This window comes from Balaenoptera physalus, assembly GCF_965194825.1.
Source record: "Balaenoptera physalus genome assembly, chromosome: 16".
Taxonomy (NCBI): Eukaryota; Metazoa; Chordata; class Mammalia; order Artiodactyla; family Balaenopteridae; genus Balaenoptera; species Balaenoptera physalus.
The window spans coordinates 52,988,814-53,008,290 of NC_138898.1; the positions used below are offsets into that span (position 1 = coordinate 52,988,814).

Below are 19,477 nucleotides of genomic sequence, written 5' to 3' on the forward strand. Positions count from 1 at the left end.
ATTTGGTCTGAGCAACACAGTCACGGGCACATGTGCACCAGCTCAGGGGCACCTCTCCTCAGGCTTTTTGTCTGCTCTGAGGCAGGGCAGGTCCTAGGGGCCCAACTCAGTGCTTGGGTATAAGATAATGGGCTCTGAGAACACAGAAAAGGGACTGGGGGGCCACTCTGGCAACAGTTATGATTATTGTGGCCACCATCAACCGAGTCCCGTGGGTGCACCACACACCCTCACCTCAGAGGCCCCACAACCACATAAGGTTCATCCACTCATGGTACCCATTTTGCAGGTGAGGCAACTGAAACTCAGAGAGGCCGAGTGACTCAGCCAAGGTCACATAGGAAGCGGAGGAGCTGGGATGTGAACCAGGTCTGACCCAGAGCCTAAGTCCCCTACTCCTGTGTTCCTTGCCTCCCTCCTGGAACCAAATAGAAAGTCAGTGGGGAGGACCAGAGCAGGGACAGCCAAGGCAATTTCAAGGAGGGAGCTGGTGGGAAGGGCTGGGGAGGGCAGGGCCAGGCAAGCAGCTGGGGCCTGAGTCCAGAGCCCACCTGGTCCCATTCAAACATACCCCAGCCGCACTCAGGGATGCCCCCACTGTCACCTCTGTCTGCTGACGAAGCAGGTCGCTGGTGCTGTACCCCAGGCCCCCGAATGCAGTTCCAGGGATATGTCCCAGAGCGTGCTGATGAAATAACCTCTCTGCCACAACCTACCAGCCACGTGACCCAACCTCTGGGAGCCTCAGTTTCCTGGTCTGTAAAATGGAACCAAGTGTGGTTCTAACCCAACTGCATTGGGGCAACACATCACAAGAAAAGGGCTCAGCATAGAGTCCCCACTCATGGCAACCGTGGAGAAGACAAGGCGGCTGCGGAAGCGGGGTGCACCCCTGGGATATTTTCTCCAGAGATTTGTTTTATAATTCACATACTATAAAGCTCACCCTTCTAAAGTTTACAATTCAGTGGTTTTTAGTATATTCTCAAGGTTGTGCAACCACCACCACCATCTAATTCCAGAACATTTTCATCCCCCCAAACAGAAACCCCACAATGCTTGGCCACAATCCCCCATCCCCCATCCCCCATCCCAGCTGTAGACACTAGTCTGCTTGTGCCTACATGGATTGGCCTGTTCTGGACATATCTTATCAGTGCAATCATGCAACATGTGGCTTTTTGTGTCTGGCTTCTTTCACTGAACATGTTTTCAAGGCTCATCCATGTTGTAGCATGCATCAGTACTTCATTCTTTTTCATGGCTGAATAATATTTCATGAACAGACCACATTCTGTGTATCTATTCATCTCTTGATAGACACTTGAGTTGTTTCCACCTTCCAGGTACTATGAATAATGCTGCTATGGACACTTGTGTACAAGTTTTTGTGTGGACGTAGGTTTCGTGTCTCTTGGGTGTACATACACCTGGGAGGAGAATGGCTGGGCCCTATGCTAAATCTACGCTTAGCTTAATCTTCTGAGGAGCTGCCATACTGTTTTCCAAAGTGCCGCCCCATCCTACATCCCCACCAGCTGTGCAAGAGGATTCCAATTTCTCCACGTTCTCACCAACACTCCTTATTGTCTGTCTTTTGGTGACAGTGATCCCAGTGGGTGTGAAATGGTATCTCACTGTAATTTTGATTTGCATTTCCCTGAAAGCTAGACACTGAGCATCTTTTCATGTGCTTATTGGTCATTTGTGTATCTCCTTTGGAGATTGGTCTGTTCAGATCCTTTGCCCAGTTTTTAGCATTGAGTCATAAGGGTTTTTATGTATTCTAGCTACAAGTCCTTCATCAGATAGATGGTTTGCATATGTTTTCCCCACCCTGCAGTCGTTTTGCAGGTGTGCTCACCCTCCTGGATGGTGGCTGTCCTCACTGCTCCCAGCTACTGCCTGGCTCCTGAGGGTTACTGGCACTGGGAATGCTCTGGTGTTGGTCCCTTCATGTCCCCAGGTGTCACAGATGAAGCTGAAGCCTCCCCATTCACCTGCCTGACCTGCCAGGGGACCTCATACAGAAGGCAGTGTGTGCCCTCTTGTCCACAGTTCAGACAAACCTGCAGTCTGTGTCTTACCACAAAACTAATGTTACATGTGCACTTAGTCTGCATTTCCAAGTGCCAGCTATCATATGCAGCTCAGGGAATGTGAGGGTGAGACCAGCTGGGTACGCAGGACACCCAGGGCCTCCTGAAACCCACTGTCTCCACGCCCCAGCTAGTGTTCTTTCTAGAAGATGCCAATCATGACGCTTCTCTCCTGGGTCCTTCAATGGGGGAGCAGCTGCCCCCCTGCTCTCTCGATAGAGTCCCCACCTCCCACCCCTCCATCACCTGGCACCTCTGAGACTCTACCAGGCTGTCCCCTCTATCTGGGACGCTCTCTCCCAGCCCCTGCATGACTCCTGCGTGAGCACTGAGTCTTGGCTTCAATGTCACCTACACTGGGGATCCTTCCAGGGAGCCCCTCCGAAACGGCCTCCTCCCCATCATCTGTCTTTTGGTTTAACACTGGCTCCGCTGTCATAAAAGCCTGAGACGTGGGCCTTGGAGACCCCTGGCACAGGGCCAGGCACACAGCAGCCAGGCCCTCCCTCTGGTGAGGGCTCAGAGACAGGCCCCTCCGCTGCCCCGCCAGCCCTCAAGGCAGCCACGTGCATGACACCTGCAGTCTAACACGTTACACACACGCCAGGCCCACGCCAAGCCCAGGGGTCTATTCCCCGATGTCCACTTTCCCTCACACCCATGTCCTGTGCAGGCCCCGGGGGCTGAGTCTCCCAGAGACTCCCCTATTATTTAGGGGCACAGGCGAGGAAGGGCAAGGCCCTGGGTGCCCCCAGCCAATGGAAGACCCTAAGGCCCCAAAATTTTAATCAGCGAACCAAGTGCCTATTGAGTCCCTGCTCTGAGCCTAGCCCTAGACCCAAACATTCACAAGACAGTACGAGGCCCACTTTGGGCCCCTGGCCAAAATTAGCAGCTCACATCAAACGAAAAGCTGTCGGCCAAAAGCAACCACACCTGAAAATGATTGACAGCACCTGGAGCAGTGTTGTCACATCTAGAACTCTCTATGCCGTCCCGTCCAACACGGTAGCCCGCTGGCTCTGTGGCTCGAGCACTTGAAATGTGGCTCACCATACAACACAGCTCTGGACCCGACCATCAATGTACAGGAAGAACACCAAGGGCAGAGGGACACACAGAGACACAATCCAAAAGCCAGGTGCCGTCGGAGCCGGTTTCTTCAATAAATCGCACAAGAGGAAACAGATGGAAGGAAAGCCTACACATCCACAGAGATTTAAAAGACATCAACTAACCGCACTGCCACTGCGTGGACCTTACTTGGGTCCTAATTCAATCTACTAAAAAAACTGAGACAACCACAAATTTGAACACACTGGACATGCAAAGTTATCAGGGAATTATGCACTGTTTTAGGTGTGATCGAGGTGTCACCATACATTCCAAAATGCTTACAGATCAAAAGTAGGATGGCTGGAATTTGCTTCCAAAATGGGTTGGGGTGGGGTGGAGGTGTGGAGGGGCAGGCCAGGCCACAGGGCAGTGGGTCCATGAGGTTCATCACACTATTCCTCCCACTTTTGTGTATGTTCAAACTCTCCAGGATAAAAGCTTTAAAAATAGGAGAGCAACAAGATTTTACTGAGTAACGTCATCTTTTTCAAGCTGTCATTTCCCAGCAGCATCACTTAACCCAAGAAAGGCTGCAGTCTCAGAACCCTGGGCCATCCTGCATGCCGAGGCCCAGGGGCCCCGAATCCCCCACCAGCCAGCCCCTGTCCTCCCACCCAAGTCTGGACACAGCTGTCCTGCCGCACCTCAGGCTGGCCAAGGAGTCTCAAATGGAGGGGTGGCTGCGAGACACTGATGACAGAGACGCCAGGCCTGAGCCCGCTAGAGGAGGCTGCTGGTGACACCCAGGAGGCAGGGGTACTGGGGCCCCTGGACACGCACACTCTCACCCGGGAGGCTCCCTGGCATCTCTGAGCTCAGCCCTGCTCCCTTGGAGAAGAGAAGGCTCACCCATCTCCTGCTCCCTGAGGAGGGGGTTTGCAGGGTGGACAGGCAGAATGGCTGGGGCAGCCCACAGAGCACAGATGGTGGCCTGAGGGACCGGGGTGAGGGGGCCTTAACATTTGCACCCAAGGGCCCAGTTTACCATTTTGCACCCAGTCCTCTGGAAATCTCCCAGAGGCAGCTTCAGAGTGTCAACAAGAACATGAAGTCTCCTCTATTCCCCATCCCCCTCCTCCCAGAGTTCCATCATCACATGCTGCAGGGTCAGCAACCCTGGGAATCCTGCCGGCTCAGGCCAGGCCACCAGCTCCCTGGACCTCCAAAATCCAAGACCAGAGCCTAAGGGGACACATGCAAGGCAACAGGCTCAGGCTCTGTTGCTATGCCTGGGAGCCTGCACCCTGCTGCAGGCCCCTGGCCAAGCTACCAGTACCGTTTATTTCCTGGACAGCTCCTGGAGGCGAGCACGCCGCCAGGTGATGAGGAAGCGGGAATAACCAGCAGGAGCTGGGGCCTGACCCCCCAGCAGCTCTCAGCCCACGAGAGACGTATGTAACCTTATTCACAGCATTGAGAAACAAGGAGTGGGGTGGATCCAAAACGACTGTGTGGGCACTGGCTGCAGGCCGGAAGCCCACCTCCACAGAGACAGCCGTGATGGCAAACACTTAAGCTGGCAGGGAGCAAGATGACAGCATGGCCCCATAGCTCCCAGCCACTGCCGCTGGAGAACCTGGTTGCCCCCAACCCCCAGCCCCAACCCCCAGCAAAGCCCCAAGGAAGACCCGTCCAGGAAAAGCACCCACCCCTGCCCCACCCGCCAACATCCAAACTCATCTGAACACTGACCATGAGGGTCCCCCTGATAAAAGGTGGCCACACACTGGAGTCACCCAGGGAACATTACAAAACCAAATCCCAGGTTTAATAAGCCTGGGGATGTTAAACCCCCACCAAGGAATTCCAGCATGCAGCCAGGGAGTGATGGAGTCCTGGCTTAGGTGTCTGGAAGTACCCAAACGGGGCTGGAGGGATGTGGATAAGCAGGCCCTGAGCCTGTCCCCATCTCTGGGGACAACCATCTGAAAATCTCAGTCCCCTGAATCCCTTTCAATCCAACCCTCAGCTCCTCACAGTCAAACCCTGCCTCTGCCATGTACTGGCTGTTACTTGCTACTTGTGCTTGGACAAATCACATCACCATCACCTCTGGGCTGTTTTCTCATCTGTAAAATGGGCATCTTCACTGTACCTCACCTCAGAGGGTTAGGATGAGGGTTATGTGTGACAATTCACAACCAGAGCTTGGCACAGGGCCGGGCTGGAGACAAGCTCTCCATAAAGACTGCCTGTTATTATTTCTGCCAAAATGCAAACCTGACAATGGCTTTTCAGCGTTTTAAACCCCTTCATGGCCATGCTACACCTCTGCTGTTCCCAGGATAACATCAGAACGCTAAACTGCACAAATGAGGCCCTTCATGACGCCAGCCCACCACCCATCCTGCTCCCACTCCCTCACACTACCCCTTCCCCCCCACAGTTGCCACACTGGAGGTGTACCCCTACCCCCACGTTCGACCAAGTCCAGCCTCCAGGCCTTTGCACACATGGTTCCCTCCTCCCTTCCCCTAAACCCACCTTCCTGCCCCTCAAGTAACAGGCCAATTCTTACACATCCATCAAATTCTTGTCCACCCCCTCCGGAGAGCCTTCCCTGTCATCCCAGATAGAGCTCTCCACCTCCTAGCTTCCTACTCCTGGGCTCCCAAGTGTTGGGTATGCCCCCAGGCCAAGCCGCATCCTATTAGTCTCTAATTAGCGTTTAAGTGTTTTTCAGAGACCTTCCCGCCCCGCCTCCGCACGATGCTACAGGCCCCCAGTCAGCTGGCATTAGCGGAGCCCCACCGGGTGGTGCGATGTCTCCGCCTGCACAGAATCCGGTATTTTCCTATTTCCCTCTGGCTGAGGCCAGGCGGGCTGAGAGCCGGCCCCGGTCCCAGGTTTTCCTTATTTAGTCGGGCCGACCTCACTGCGCTGGAGCCTCGCCCTGGGAGAGGCCTGGCCCGCACTCCGTTTCCCCTTCTAGAGGCCGGGGACGCGCCCACGCCCTGTGAGGCCCGCCAGGCCGACGGCCTGCCCGGCCGGCCTCTCCCCGAAGGGTGCAGGCGCCCCGCGCCCCGCCGGGCCCCGGCCGCCGCCAGTCCTTGCGCCCGCCGGGCGCCATGGCAACCGCCCGGCCCGCGTCGCGAGCGGCGGGTTACTCACAGCGCTGTGGCGTCCGCGGGGATGCGCAGCGCGGGCCCGAGCGTCCGCAGTCCGCGGCCGGAGCAGTTGACGCGGCAGGCGGCGCCGGGCGCCGGGCCGCAGAGGCAGGGGGGCGCGCACGGTCCGCAGCCGCGCCCGGGGACCCCCGCCAGCGCCCCGAGCCACAGGCCCAGGCCCAAGGCGAGCGCCAGGCGGGCGGGCGCGGCGGGCGGCATCGTCAGGGCAGCGCAAGCATGGCCCCGGCCCGGTCCCGAGGCCCCGAGCCCGCCCGGCCTCGGAGGCCTCGGCTCAGGCTGGGCCCGCGCACGGCATGGCTGGGCACGGGAGGGGGATCTGGCGGCGGCCGCGGCCTGTCTGCCTGCGCGACGCCCGCTCGGCACCCTGGCCCGGCTCTGGGTCCACGGCCGTCCGCTCGCGCGCTGGCGCTGCAGTGCGGGCCGGCCGCCGGCTCCTCCTCCTCCCGGCGCGGCGCGGGGCGGGGGCGCCCTTAGGCCCCGCCCCCTGCTCTGCCCTGTTGGGCGCGGCGAGGGGCGAGCGCCAGGGCGGAGCACCCCAAGGCTCCGCCTTTCGTTCTGCAGCGTGGGGGCCGGTGGGGCGGGGCTAGATGGGCGGGGCGCCTGGAGCTCCTCCCTTCGCACCAAGCAGTGGGCCGGGCTTCGGGCTCTGCTCCCCAGGGAGCGGCGGCCTAGGTCTGCGCTCTTCCCCCTCCACGCCGCGTGTGCACCTCCCAGACCTCACTCAGCGCCAGAGCAGTCACAACACTGAAAACACCAGCCGGGACCTCCGAGCGACCGTTAACGCGCGCTCATCCACTCCCAGCGCCTCTGTCCATCTCCGCCACCGCGGTTTCCAGAACGCCTGGCACACAGTAAGCACTCAATAAATGCGCATCGCCTCCTCTCGTGGAGTTACCAGGGCGCCGGCGAGGAGTGGCGGCTAGCTCTCGCTGTCACGGTGGTGACGCCCAAGTTGGGCCTCACCTGGGCGGTGAAGTTCAGCATCCCGGCCTCCCGCCGGCCGCTGGGCATGAGGCTGCGCTCTGCGAGCCTGGAAGCCCGCGTCCTACCGCTCCGGCCGCAGTTTGCCCGCTCTTTCTTTTCACGGCGCGATGTACTCCGTGCTGTGACTCTGCCAAGGGAGATTTTGTTCCTCTGTGTGCGCAGGATTTAATTACGAAACTAACGCACGTGGTGGGAAGAATCCAAGCCGAACAACATGGATGAACCCTGAAAACATGCTAGAAGCTAGACAAAAAGGACCACATATTATATGATTCCCTTTATTTAAAAATGTCCAAAACAGGCAAATCCATAAAGACAAGAAGTATATTAGTGGCTCCTGGGGCTGGAGGGAGGGGGAATGGGTAGTGACTGCTAATGGGTGTGGGGTTCCTTTTGGGGATGATGAGAATCTTCTGGAATTAGATAGTGGTGATGATTGCACAGCCTTGTAAATATACTAAAATCACTGAATTGTGCTCCTAAAAGGGTGAATTTTATGGTATGTGAATTATATCTCAACTTTTAAAATAATGAAGAAATAATAAAATTGTTCGACCATTGGGCCACGAGTGGATACCTGACCCAAGCTGGTCAGTTGAGTCCCTCTCCCAGAGCCTGGACAGAGTGGTCACAGGGAGGGGGTCCCCAGACCCCCATGTGAGCAAGGCCTCTGTACCACTGTCTGGAGACTTGGTATCAGGCTGCATCCTGAGACTTCCCAGCTTCCTCTCTGTGCTCTGTCTCTGCTTAAGCTAGTTGGAAACCTCAACTAAACCCATAGGTGCTGGGCCATGTCCTGCTGCCACTTGCTGGGGGAGTCCAAGCAGGACCACTGTGGGGCACACTGAAGCTCTGCTATTCACCTGGGCATGAAGCAGCACCCAGATGCCTCCCTTTCTCATCTGGGTAATGAGAATAGTAAACCTACGTTTTAGGGCTGGGGGAAGATCACATCAGCTCAGAGCCAGCTTCCAGGAAAGACCCAAAGAAGAACAGTTCCCCAGCACAGGCACAGGCCAGGGATGAACAGGGAACAGCCTGCCATGTCTCACAGGTCAAACGACCCAGGAGCAGACAGAGGATCTCCAGCCTGTGGCCTGGGGTAGGGGAAGGGGATGGTCCTGCTCCAGCAGCTGTGGTCCATTCTCAAGACTCAGTTCTCACAACCCCCTTTGTCTCCAAATCAGTATCTTGGAGCAGTTTGGGGGAGGGACTTAAGTTAGACATGAGGAGGAACTTCCATCCTAACAGGGAGGGATTGTGAAGCCTGCAAACCTTTTGGGACTCATGAACCTTTTTACACAGAATCACAGAGGGAGTGCTTGGGAACCCAGTTTGGAAACACTGGCATGGGGGCTAAGCCAAGGTGGGGTTGACGGGATGAGACAAGGGGAGGGGGAAGGAGCAGGAGGCCCAAGTGGGAAACAGTCTCAGGACTGGTTGTGGGGGAAATGGGAGAAGGAGGAGGCTCAGATGATGCCCTGCCTGGCGGTTGGGAGCCAGAATGGGTGGAGAAACTGTTTGCTGGGGGAAAATGGGGGATGGGAGGATGTCCCAGGGAAGGAGAGATGTGGAGGGAAAGGTGAGGAGGGGGTTTTGGACAGATGGTGCTGGGGCCACTTGAGAAGGTACCCAGAGCGTAGCTGGAGGTGGGGTGTGAAGCTGGAAGGGGGTTGGTGAGCGTACCTGGGACAGGTGGAAGAATCCAGAGACAGGGAACCCCAACCTAGAGTTGGGGAGGAGGAAGACCTTAAGGGGAGTCTAAGTGAGACAGCCAGAGAAGTAGAAGGAAACTGAGGCACAGTGTGTGGAAGTTGAGGGAACAGCTACAGGGGAGAAGTCAACAGGGGCTTGGGCTACAGGAACAGAGAGGGGCTGGGCAGGTGCAGCTGGGAGTCCCTCCCTGACCACCCCGCATACTGCACAGGCCCACATGTACCTCCACTTGGGGCTTCCAGAACTCTCTACAGCCTCACACCTCCTGGACTTTCCACATGTTCTTCCCTTTGCTTGGAATGCTTTCCCATCCCACCCCCATGCAGACTCAGCTGAGGTGCCTCCTCCTCCAGGAAGCCTCCCCAGCCCCTATCTCATGCTCATTCACATCACACAGCCATTCAGGGGACACATTTATGAGCTATCTACTGCAAGCCAAGCATTTGTCCCCCAGTTTGTCAATACCCCTACTGGACAGCACTCCTCAGGGTCAACCTGTGCCTCCACCCTGCCATGTTGCTGCACGAAACTGAAGGCATGGTGTTCACCAGTGACCTTTACTGAGGGCACGTTGAGTGGAGGGGCTGGTAGGAAGACATATGCCAGCAGGTTGGTAGCAAGTGAGAGGGTGTAGACATGGCTTGTTTCACTGTTTCTAGAAGATTAGACATGAAAGAAAAGAGAGTCAAGGGACAAGAGAGGGACACAGCAATGGCAAAAGTTTTTTTCTTTTTTTAAATATATTTTAAAAAATATTTTTATTTATGAATTTATTTGGCTGTGCTGGGACTTAGTTGTGGCATGCGAACTCCTTTTTTTTAAAATTTATTTTATTTATTTATTTATTTATTTATGGCTGTGTTGGGTCTTCGTTTCTGTGCGAGGGCTTCCTCTAGTTGCAGCAAGTGGGGGCCACTCTTCATTGCGGTGCATGGGCCTCACTATCGCGGCCTCTCTTGCTGCGGAGCACAGGCTCCAGACGTGCAGGCTCAGCAATTGTGGCTCACGGGCCTAGTCGCTCCGCGGCATGTGAGATCCTCCCAGACCAGGGCTCGAACCCGTGTCCCCTGCATTGGCAGGCAGATTCTCAACTACTGCGCCACCAGGGAAGCCCCCATGTGAACTCTTAGTTGCAGCATATGGGATCTAGTTCCCTGACCAGGGATCGAACCCAGGCCCCCTGCATTGGGAGCGTGGAGTCTTAGCCACTGGACCACCAGGGAAGTCCCGAAAGTTTTTTCTTAACATGGGAGAGACTTGAACCACTTTCCAGGCTAAGGGAAAAGTGTCAACAGAGAGGGAGCAGCAGACCACAGAGAAAGAAAAAGAGTGTGTGCACAAGGAGTGAAAGGATTACTGGTGAGAACTTCTTGAGAGATTGGAGGGAGGAAACCCACATCCTTCAATTCTTCACCCATTCATTCATTGCTTTATTCCATTGACTCTTCCCAACTCTGCGAGGTGGATTCTATTATTATTCCCTTTATTAAATGAGGTAACTAAGGCACAGAGAGGTTAAGAAATTTGCCTGGTCACACAGCAGGTAAGTGAAAGGACAGAGATTACTTTCCAAACCCAAGCTTTTAATTCCAGTCAATGACAAACTGATAAGATTCAAGGACTCAAGATGAGGGAAGATAAACTCATAAGAGGCAGTGATGTAGGGACTTCCCTGGTGGTCCAGTGGTTAAGAATCTGCCTTCCAATGCAGGGGACACAGGTTTGATCCCTGGTCAGGGAGCTAAGATCCCACATGCTGTGGGGCGACTAAGCCCCCGCACCACAACTACTGAGCCCACACACTCTAGAGCCTGTGTGCTGCAACTACAGAAGCCCATGCACCTGCGCACTGCGACAAAAGATCCCGTATGCCGCAACTAAGACCCATCGCAGCCAAATAAATAAATAAATTTATTTTTTAAAAAAAGAGAGACAGTGATGCAAAATGAGCAAAACAGATTAATTATCTAAATGATGGTTTGAAGGTGGTTGTGGAGTAAATGCAATTGTTTGGAAAGGATTTCTAAAATAGAACAGACATAAATATATATACTTTTTTTTTTTGCCACACGGCATGTGGTACCTTAGTTCCCTGACCGGGGATTGAACCTGTACCCCCTCATTGGAAGCACACAGTCTTAACCACTGGACCACCAAGGAAGTCCCCAGGAAAGACATATGTTTAAAGAAGAAAATTAATTATCTTGGATTTTCCTGGTGGCTCAGTGGTTAAGAATCCACCTGCCAATGCAGGGGACATGGGTTCAATCCCTGGTGCAGGAAGATCCCACATGCCGTGGAGCAACTGAGCCCCTGCACCACAACTACTGAGCCTGCACTCTGCCACAACTACTGAAGCCCGCATGCTCTAGGGCCTGTGTGCCGCAACTACTGAGCTTGTGTCCTGCAACTACTGAAGCCCGTGCACCTAGAGCCTGTGCTCTGCAACAAGAGAAGCCACCAGTGCAGCCAAAAAAAAAAAAAAAAAAAAATTAATTATCTGGAAATCAAATTCTGTAGACTATTTCAACAAACCACCCAGTGAGTCAGAGGAAATAAAATGTGCCAAAGATCTTGTCTGATTCAGAGAGTGGGACATTAGAGAGATGTTTAATTCTTGATAAAATATGGACTTAAAAATTTTTGTTAATAGTTAATGATAACTATTAACATAAAATAAAGCGGAAAACTAGAGGTGGGGGGAAAGAAACAAGAAAACCTGATCAGCCCAAGCAGGAAAGAATTAAAAAAGGAAACAGTGGATCAGTGTATTAATCAGAACACAAAATAAGACCAAGCATGTGGGTGATCATTATAAATATAAATGAGTTAAATTCCCCTGTTAAAGAGCAAGGATTCTCATAATGAGAAGACACACTAAATCCAGGTAAATGTGGTTTACAGGGACACAGCTAAGACAAATAACCCAGAAGGCTGAGAGTAAAGAAACAGAAAAATAAAGACACAGGAGGGTGGGGTGACAGTATTAATACTAGAAAAATAGAACCTAAAGCAAAAGATAGTAAATGGGGAAAGAGTCCAATTTTTTTTTACACTAATTAAAGGTATAATCTGTGTAGAACATATAATGAACCATTGTATTCTCAAAAAATAGAACATCAGCACACACAGCTAAACTGTTGAAAACTCACAAAATCATTGTGGAGGCTTTCTTACACCTTCCTTGGAATTTTACAAATCAAGTAGACAATTTTTTTAAAAATTCAGTAAAGATGTGGAGAGTTTGAACAGCACAGTTAACAAGTTCTAGTTTATGTAACAGTATTTTGTCAAGTATCTGGAAATGATTAGGCAATAAAATGGCCTTAGGAAACACTGCCCCCTAGAGGTGCTCTGGGTCCTTTCACCTGCTAACTCCACCACATCATGAGTCTAGCCCACAGCTGGGGCTCCCCCAAACCCACCCTAACCCAGGGATGCTCACCTGAGTAGAAGCCTGAAGAGCAATTCGCAGAGAATCTTCAGACAAGGCTGGACATCCTGACGACTCAGATAATTGAAAGGTAAATGTGGAAGTGATGGATATTGTCATTATCTTAATTGCAGTGATGGTTTCATGGGTGTATACTTATGTCAAAACTTATCAAATTGTACACTTAAAAAATGTGCAGTTGGGACTTCCCTGGTGGTCTAGTGGGTAAGACTTCACACTCCCAATGCAGGGGGCCCGGGTTCGATCCCTGATCAGGGAACTAGATCCCACATGCATGCCGTAACTAAGTCTGCATGCTGCAACTAAGAGTCTGCATGCTGGAACGAAGATCCCTCATGGCGCAACTAAGACCCAGCACAGTCAAAATAAATAAATAAAAATAAATAATTTTTTTTTAATTACTAAGAAATTGGTTAGGTATCAAGGGGAGGTAGAAAGGAACTTGATTAGATACCAAGGGTGGGGGAATTCTTTTTTTTTTTTAGACACCAATTGTACCTGAACATTTGTTATTTTTATTTTATTTTTAATTTATTTATTTATTTTTGGCTGTGTTGGGTCTTCGTTTCTGTGTGAGGGCTTTCTCTAGTTGTGGCAAGCGGGGGCCACTCTTCATCGCAGTGTGCGGGCCTCTCACTATCGCGGCCTTTTTGCGGAGCACAGGCTCCAGACGCTCAGGCTCAGTAGTTGTGGCTCACGGGCCTGGTTGCTCCGCGGCATGTGGGATCTTCCCAGACCAGGGCTCAAACCCGTGTCCCCTGCATTAGCAGGCAGATTCTCAACCACTGTGCCACCAGGGAAGCCCTAAATATTTTTTTTTAAATGTGCAGTTATTGGATGTCAATTAGACCTCAATAAAGTTGTTTCTTAAATATCTAACCACTTACAGTGACAAAAAGCAGATCAGTGGTAGCCAGGGGCTGGGGTTGGGGGAGGGAATTACTGCAAAGGGGCATAAGAAATTTTGGGTGACAAAAATGTTTTATAGCATGAGTATGGTGATGCCTAAATAAATATATTTGTCAAAACTCACCAAATTGTTTAGTTAAAAATGGTGAATGTTAGTGTACATAAATTACGCTCCAATAAAGCTGATTTTTAAAAATCTAACCCTGTAGAAATTGAAATACCCTCTTTTAAATCTTTTAACTTTTAGAATTTAACTTTAATAATTTTAAATCAAAATTAAAATCAGATTATTAGAAATGAATAGTAATGAGCATACATCTTATCAAATATCTGGGATGCAAAGTTATATTGATACATGGAGAGAAACTGATAACATTACTTTAAAAAAATTTTTTTTAATATTTATTTATTTATTAATTTATTTGGCTGTGCCAGGTCTTTTTTTTTTTAAACTTTGGGCTTATTTATTTATTTATTTATTTATTTATGGCTGTGTTGGGTCTTCGTTTCTGTGCGAGGGATTTCTCTAGTTGCGGCGAGTGGGGGCCACTCTTTATCGCGGTGCACAGGCGTCTCATTATCGCGGCCTCTCTTGTTGCAGAGCACAGGCTCCAGCCGCGCAGGCTCAGTAATTGTGGCTCACGGGCCTAGTTGCTCCACGGCATGTGGGATCTTCCCAGACCAGGGCTCGAACCCATGTCCCCTGCATTGGCAGGCAGATTCTCAACCACTGCACCACCAGGGAAGCCCTGTGCCAGGTCTTAGTTGCAGCATGTGGGCTCTTTAGTTGTGGCAGATGGGATCTAGTTCCCTGACCAGGGATCGAACGCAGGCCCCCTGCATTGGGAGCGTGGAGTCTTAGCCACTGGACCACGACGGAAGTCCCCCACTTTTTAAAAATTGATGAGCATGAAAAATCAAAATAGTATATAAGTTGAACATCCCTGTCAACATTCTAGAAAAACAACTATAAAATAAACCAAAAGAAAGTAGAAGGAAGGAAATTAGAAAGCTAAGAACAGAAGTTAGTTATTTGAAAAGAAAGAGAATTGATTAATAAAATCAAGAACTATTTTTTAAAATTAATTTACTTATTTTTGGCTGTGTTGGGTCTTCATTGCTGAGCACAGGCTTCTCTTGTTGCGGAGCATGGGCTCTAGGCACGTGGGCTTCAGTAGTTGTGGCACGCGGACTCAGTAGTTGTGGCTCGCAGGCTCTACAGTGCAGGCTCAGTAGTTGTGGTGCACGGGCTTAGTTGCTCCTTGGCATGTGGGATCTTCCCAGAGCAGGGATTGAACCCATGTCCCCTGCATTGGCAGGCAGTTCTTAACCACTGCGTCACCAGGGAAGTCCCTCAAGAGCTATTTTTAATATACAAGGCTATTAAGTTTTTTTTTAAACCTGTTGGCAAGTGTAGCTGAGAGATGAAAATCGAATACAGCGCATTAAGATTGAGAATGAAGGTTTATTCACAGAAATAGAGAGTGAAAAATTACGAGACAATTATGTGTAACTTTTTATCTAAAAACATGTTGGAACAATATAAACTATAAAAACTGACTCAAGAGAACAATGCAGGAATGCGGACGTCAGGTTTCTAGTTTTCATTGTGAAGACCCCTATACTGCAAAGATGGTCAATGTACCTAAAACCCAAAGGACTTTCTGTAAGAAGTGTGGAAAGCATCAGCCTCACAAAGTGACCCAGTATAAGAAGGGCAAAAATTCCCTGTATGCCCAGGGAAAGAGGCGCTATGATCGGAAGCAGAGTGGCTACAGTGCGCAAACAAAGCCAATTTTCTGGAAGAAGGCTAAAACTACAAAGAAGATCGTACTGAGGCTTGAATGTGTTGAGCCCAACTGCAGGTCCAAGAGGATACAGGCCATTAAGAGATGCAAACATTTTGAACTCGGAGGAGATAAGGAGAGAAAGGGCCAAGTGATCCAGTTCTAAGCTTTGAGACTCTTTTGTTCTATTTTCGAGAGGAAAATGTTGAAGTTATAGAAAAATTGCCTGTATGAGAATAAATACAGTGATATTCTTTTTTTTTTTAAAACATCTTTATTGGAGTATAATTGCTTTACAATGGTGTGTTAGTTTCTGCAGTGGTATTCTTAAAAAAAGAAAAAAAAACTGACTCAAGAAGAAATAAAAAACCCAAATAGACTAACAATAAAGGAAGAAATTGAAACTATATCAGAGCCTTGCCAGGAAAAGACACTTAGTCCAGATCTTTTAATTAATTAATTAATTAATTTTTGTTTATTATTGTTTAATTTAATTTTGGCTGCGTTGGGTCTTCATTGCTGGGCGCAGGCTTTCTCTAGTTCCAGCAAGCGGGGGTTACTCTTCATTGCGGTGCGCAGGCTTCTCATTGCAATGGCTTCTCTTGTTGCAGAGCATGGGCTCTAGGCATGCTTAGTGACTTAGTGTGGCTCCAGTAGTTGTGGCACTCGGGCTCAGTAGTTGTGGCTCGCAGGCTCTAGAGCACAGGCTCAGTAGTTGTGGTGCATGGGCTTAGTTGCTCTGCGGCATGTGGGATCTTCCCGAACCAGGGATCGAAACCGTGTGTGTCCCCTGTATTGGCAGGCGGATTCTTATTATTTGTTTGTTTGTTTTTTGGCTGCATTGGGTCTTCGTTGCTGTGAGCAGGCTTTCTCTAGTTGCGGGGAGCGGGGGCTACTCTTCGTTGCGGTGCGCGGGCTTCTCATTGAGGTGGCTTCTCTTGTTGCAGACACACGGGTTCTAGGGGCGCAGGCTCAGTAGTTGTAGTTTGCGGACTCTAGAGCGCAGGCTCAGTAGCTGTGGCACACGGTCTTAGTTGCTCCGCGGCATGTGGGATCTTCCTGGACCACGGCTGGAACCTGTGTCCCCTGCACTGGCAGGCGGATTCTTAACCACTGGACCACCAGAGAAGTCCCTGGCAGGTGGATTCTTAACCACTGCGCAACCAGGAAAGCCCTAGTCCAGATCTTTTAATGGGAAAATTCTATCAAATGTGGAAAGATCAGATAGTTATGATTTTATTTATACTCTTAGAGAACAAGGATCATATCTCAATGTACTTTATGCATATTTATGCATAAATATGCAATGTGTTTAGTAACATAATTTGGATACCTAAAAAAACTTGGACAAAGATAGAAAAAGAAATCCTTAGTCCAGTGACTTTTAGGTCTGTTCAGCCACAGAACCCTTGTTTCAAAGTCCCAAAATAGAAAACTTGAATGGCCCTGTTCCAGCTGAATAATGGACCCCAAAGATATACAGGTCCTAATCCCCAGAATCTGTGAATATTACCTTCCATGGCAAAAGGGGCCTTGCACATGTGATTAAATTAATGATCTTGAGATGGGGGATGATCCTGGACTATCCAGGTGGGCCATAAATGTAGTCACAAATGTCCTTATAAGGAGATTTGGGAATTCCCTGGCGGTCCAGTGGTTAGGACTCTGCACTTTCACTGCCGAGGGCCTGGTTCAATCCCTGGTCGTGGAACTAAGATCCCACAAGCCGTGCAGTGTGGCTAAAAAATAAATAAATAAGGAGATTTGATGGCAGAAGAAGAGAAGGCCAGGTGGCTATGGAAATGGAAATTGCAGTGATGTGGCCACGAGCCAAGGAAAGCTGGAGGCCACCAGAAGCTGAAGAGGCAAGGATTCTCCCCTGGAGCCCCCAGAAGGAATCAGCCTTGCTGACATCTTGACTTTAGTCCCATTAGACTCATCTCACACTTCTGGCCTCTGAGTGTAGGATGATAAATTTGAGTTGTCTTGTGCCACTGTGTTTGTGCCACAGCAGCAATAGGAAACTCACCCAGGAGCCATTACCAAACCTAATAGTTGTTACTCCTGAAGGACAAGATCTGGTGGGGGAATGAGGACTTTTATTCTTGCCTTTCCCTTTTGTGTTGTTGACATGCCTGCAAAACTCATATATTATTTTTATAATTAAGAGAAAAGAAAAGACAATGCAAGTGAAGCACTTGGCCCACTCCAGGGGCACTCCAAGTGCGCAGACTTCAGTGGTTGTCATGGTTACACCAGGGTTCATTTTATTCCTTTACACCGACACCGATGCCTCCCCTGCCATGAGGCCACGTGTGGTACTCTGGAGCCACGAGGCAGCTGGCGGTGTTCTGTGCTACTGGAGTCCAGAGGTCTCACCCACATGGGGCCTCAGTGCAGAGTCTGGATCAGATTGAGGCCTCCCCCGGCACCCACCACTCTGTGGCGGGCACGTTTTATGTCCTGAGACAGCCAAGAGTATTCAGGTGTGAGTACCTGAGCAGCTGTGGGAAGCAAGGACAGAGGGTGGACCTACAGGGAAACAGCCCTGTGCTCCAGCCCTCCCACCAATTGGTCCTTTTCCCCTCAGGCAGGGATGGACACCCACCCCTTACTACCTACAGGGCCTCAGTGCCACATGGGGGAGGGCGGGGCAGGTAGGTGTGTCCTCTTGGGAGCAGGACACTCAGTGTGGCCCCTGTGCACCCGGGCCTCTGGGGGCGGTGGGGGGAGGGCTCCTCTGACATGAGCCGCTTCCTCAGGTAACTCTGGTGGAAGTCACATTCCGTGCTGCTGCAGTTCCTCTCTGATGTCTCCATGGCAACGTTCACATGGATTTCATAGAACATAAGGTGTTTGAGCTGGAAGGGACCTCGGAGATCAGTTCCTCCTGCCCCCTCATTTCACAGAGAGGGGAGCAGGCCCAGACTGTGTATGCCACACGCCCGGGGTCAGCCAGCAAGCCAGGGACCCAGCCGGGGCCTCTGCCTTCTGGCACCACTCCCAGCCAGGGTCCCTTGCCCTCAGATCGCAGACAACTGAATTCCTTAGGACTGTCTTCTTGGGAGGTGCTCTGAGGGAACAAGTTTTGGGGGCTCTGCCCCTCCCCCTTTGCTAAAGGACGCTGAAGTCCAGCCTCGCTCTGCCCTGCTCAGTCCTGGAGCTCTCATTCCCGTGCTTGGTGAGGGCAGGAGTGGGCACGATGGGCACAGTACTCAGGAAGCTCACAGGCTGGCGTGGAGGCAGTGCAGTCCCCCAAGAACCACTGGAGAGCAAACGTGGTTCCGTGTCTGCGGAGCAAGAGCTGGGGTGGGAGAAGCCCGGGAAGTTTGCCCAGAGGAGGAGGCTCCAAGCAGAGCCTGGGACGAAGGTCGAGGAGGACTCTCATTCCTGTCTAAGGCTGCCTGGCTTGAGGGCCACACCCTGTGGGTGAGTGGGAATGTGAGCATGAAGCTGGAGGGCTTGGAAAATCGGGTTCCAGAGAGAGACTGCCCCAGGCCATAGGTTCCAGAGGGTTCTCGTGTCTGGGGACTCATGGCACACGTCACTCTAGGACAAGGGGTTCAGACACATGGAAGGGCAAGTCAGAGGGCAGAGTGTAGGAGCTGAAGGCCCTGGACATGAGGGGACCAGGAATCTGGGCCAGCAGAGGGTGCTGGGGTGAGGGTCCAGAAGTGAGGCCTGGGGTTGTTCCATCCCTTTGCTGGGACATGGAACCATGTAGCCCCTCCCCTGCCCAGCAGAGCCAGCCCTATGCCAGAAAGGTTGAGGGCTTGTAGGTCTGTATCCCCCTCCCCAGGGACACAGACCTCACTCCTCACCTCTACCTCAGCCCCAGGGCTCACTTCAACTCCAAACGCTGCTTCAGGGACCTGGCCTGGCCTGTGGGGGGGGGGGGTCTTCTCTCTAGATTAGAAGATCCCGAGAATATGGGCATCCCCAGATCCCGCCAAAGCTACCTTCCTGAACTTTCCCACCAAACTGGTCCCTTTTCTCCCCCTTGCTGGGTACCTGTTCTCATTCTTTATGGCCATGTGACGGACATTTCCAAATGCTCAGAGTCTGCAGTGTGGCCGGGACGCAGTGCTCGGTGGGGACAGCTCACCTCGGCTCTGCATGGAACCTGCCAGGGTGTCTTCTTCACTCACATGGATGGCAAGTGGGGTCCTCTCCACCTGGGCTTCTCCATGAGGCCACCTGGGCTTTCTCACAGTATGGCAGCTGGGTTCCAAGAATGAGTGTTCCAGGAGACAGGAAGGGAGAGCTGCCAATCTGGAAGGTCTG

The 19,477-nt window shown here is 51.4% G+C and overlaps 1 protein-coding gene and 1 pseudogene across 6 annotated transcripts in view; one reads left to right on the plus strand and one right to left on the minus strand.

The window, feature by feature from the left end:
- Nucleotides 1–6,793, minus strand: part of PKD1 (polycystin 1, transient receptor potential channel interacting) — a 47,964-nt gene extending 41,171 nt beyond the window's left edge. For 2 of the 5 annotated variants that reach the window (XM_082431981.1, XM_082431980.1), the window contains exon 1: nt 6,327–6,792. In XM_082431981.1, coding sequence (XP_082288107.1) covers nt 6,327–6,541 — 215 coding nt within the window. In that variant the 5' untranslated portion in view covers nt 6,542–6,792. Of the gene's footprint in view, nt 1–6,326 lie in introns of all 5 variants that reach the window. The other 3 variants (XM_082431982.1, XM_082431983.1, XM_082431979.1) reach the window with 2 other exon arrangements.
- An 8,038-nt stretch (nt 6,794–14,831) lies between these two features.
- Nucleotides 14,832–19,473, plus strand: LOC309646063 (large ribosomal subunit protein eL42 pseudogene; annotated as a pseudogene). Its single transcript has one exon. The product of its transcript is annotated as a large ribosomal subunit protein eL42 pseudogene (transcript).
- The last annotated feature ends 4 nt before the right edge of the window (nt 19,474–19,477 follow it).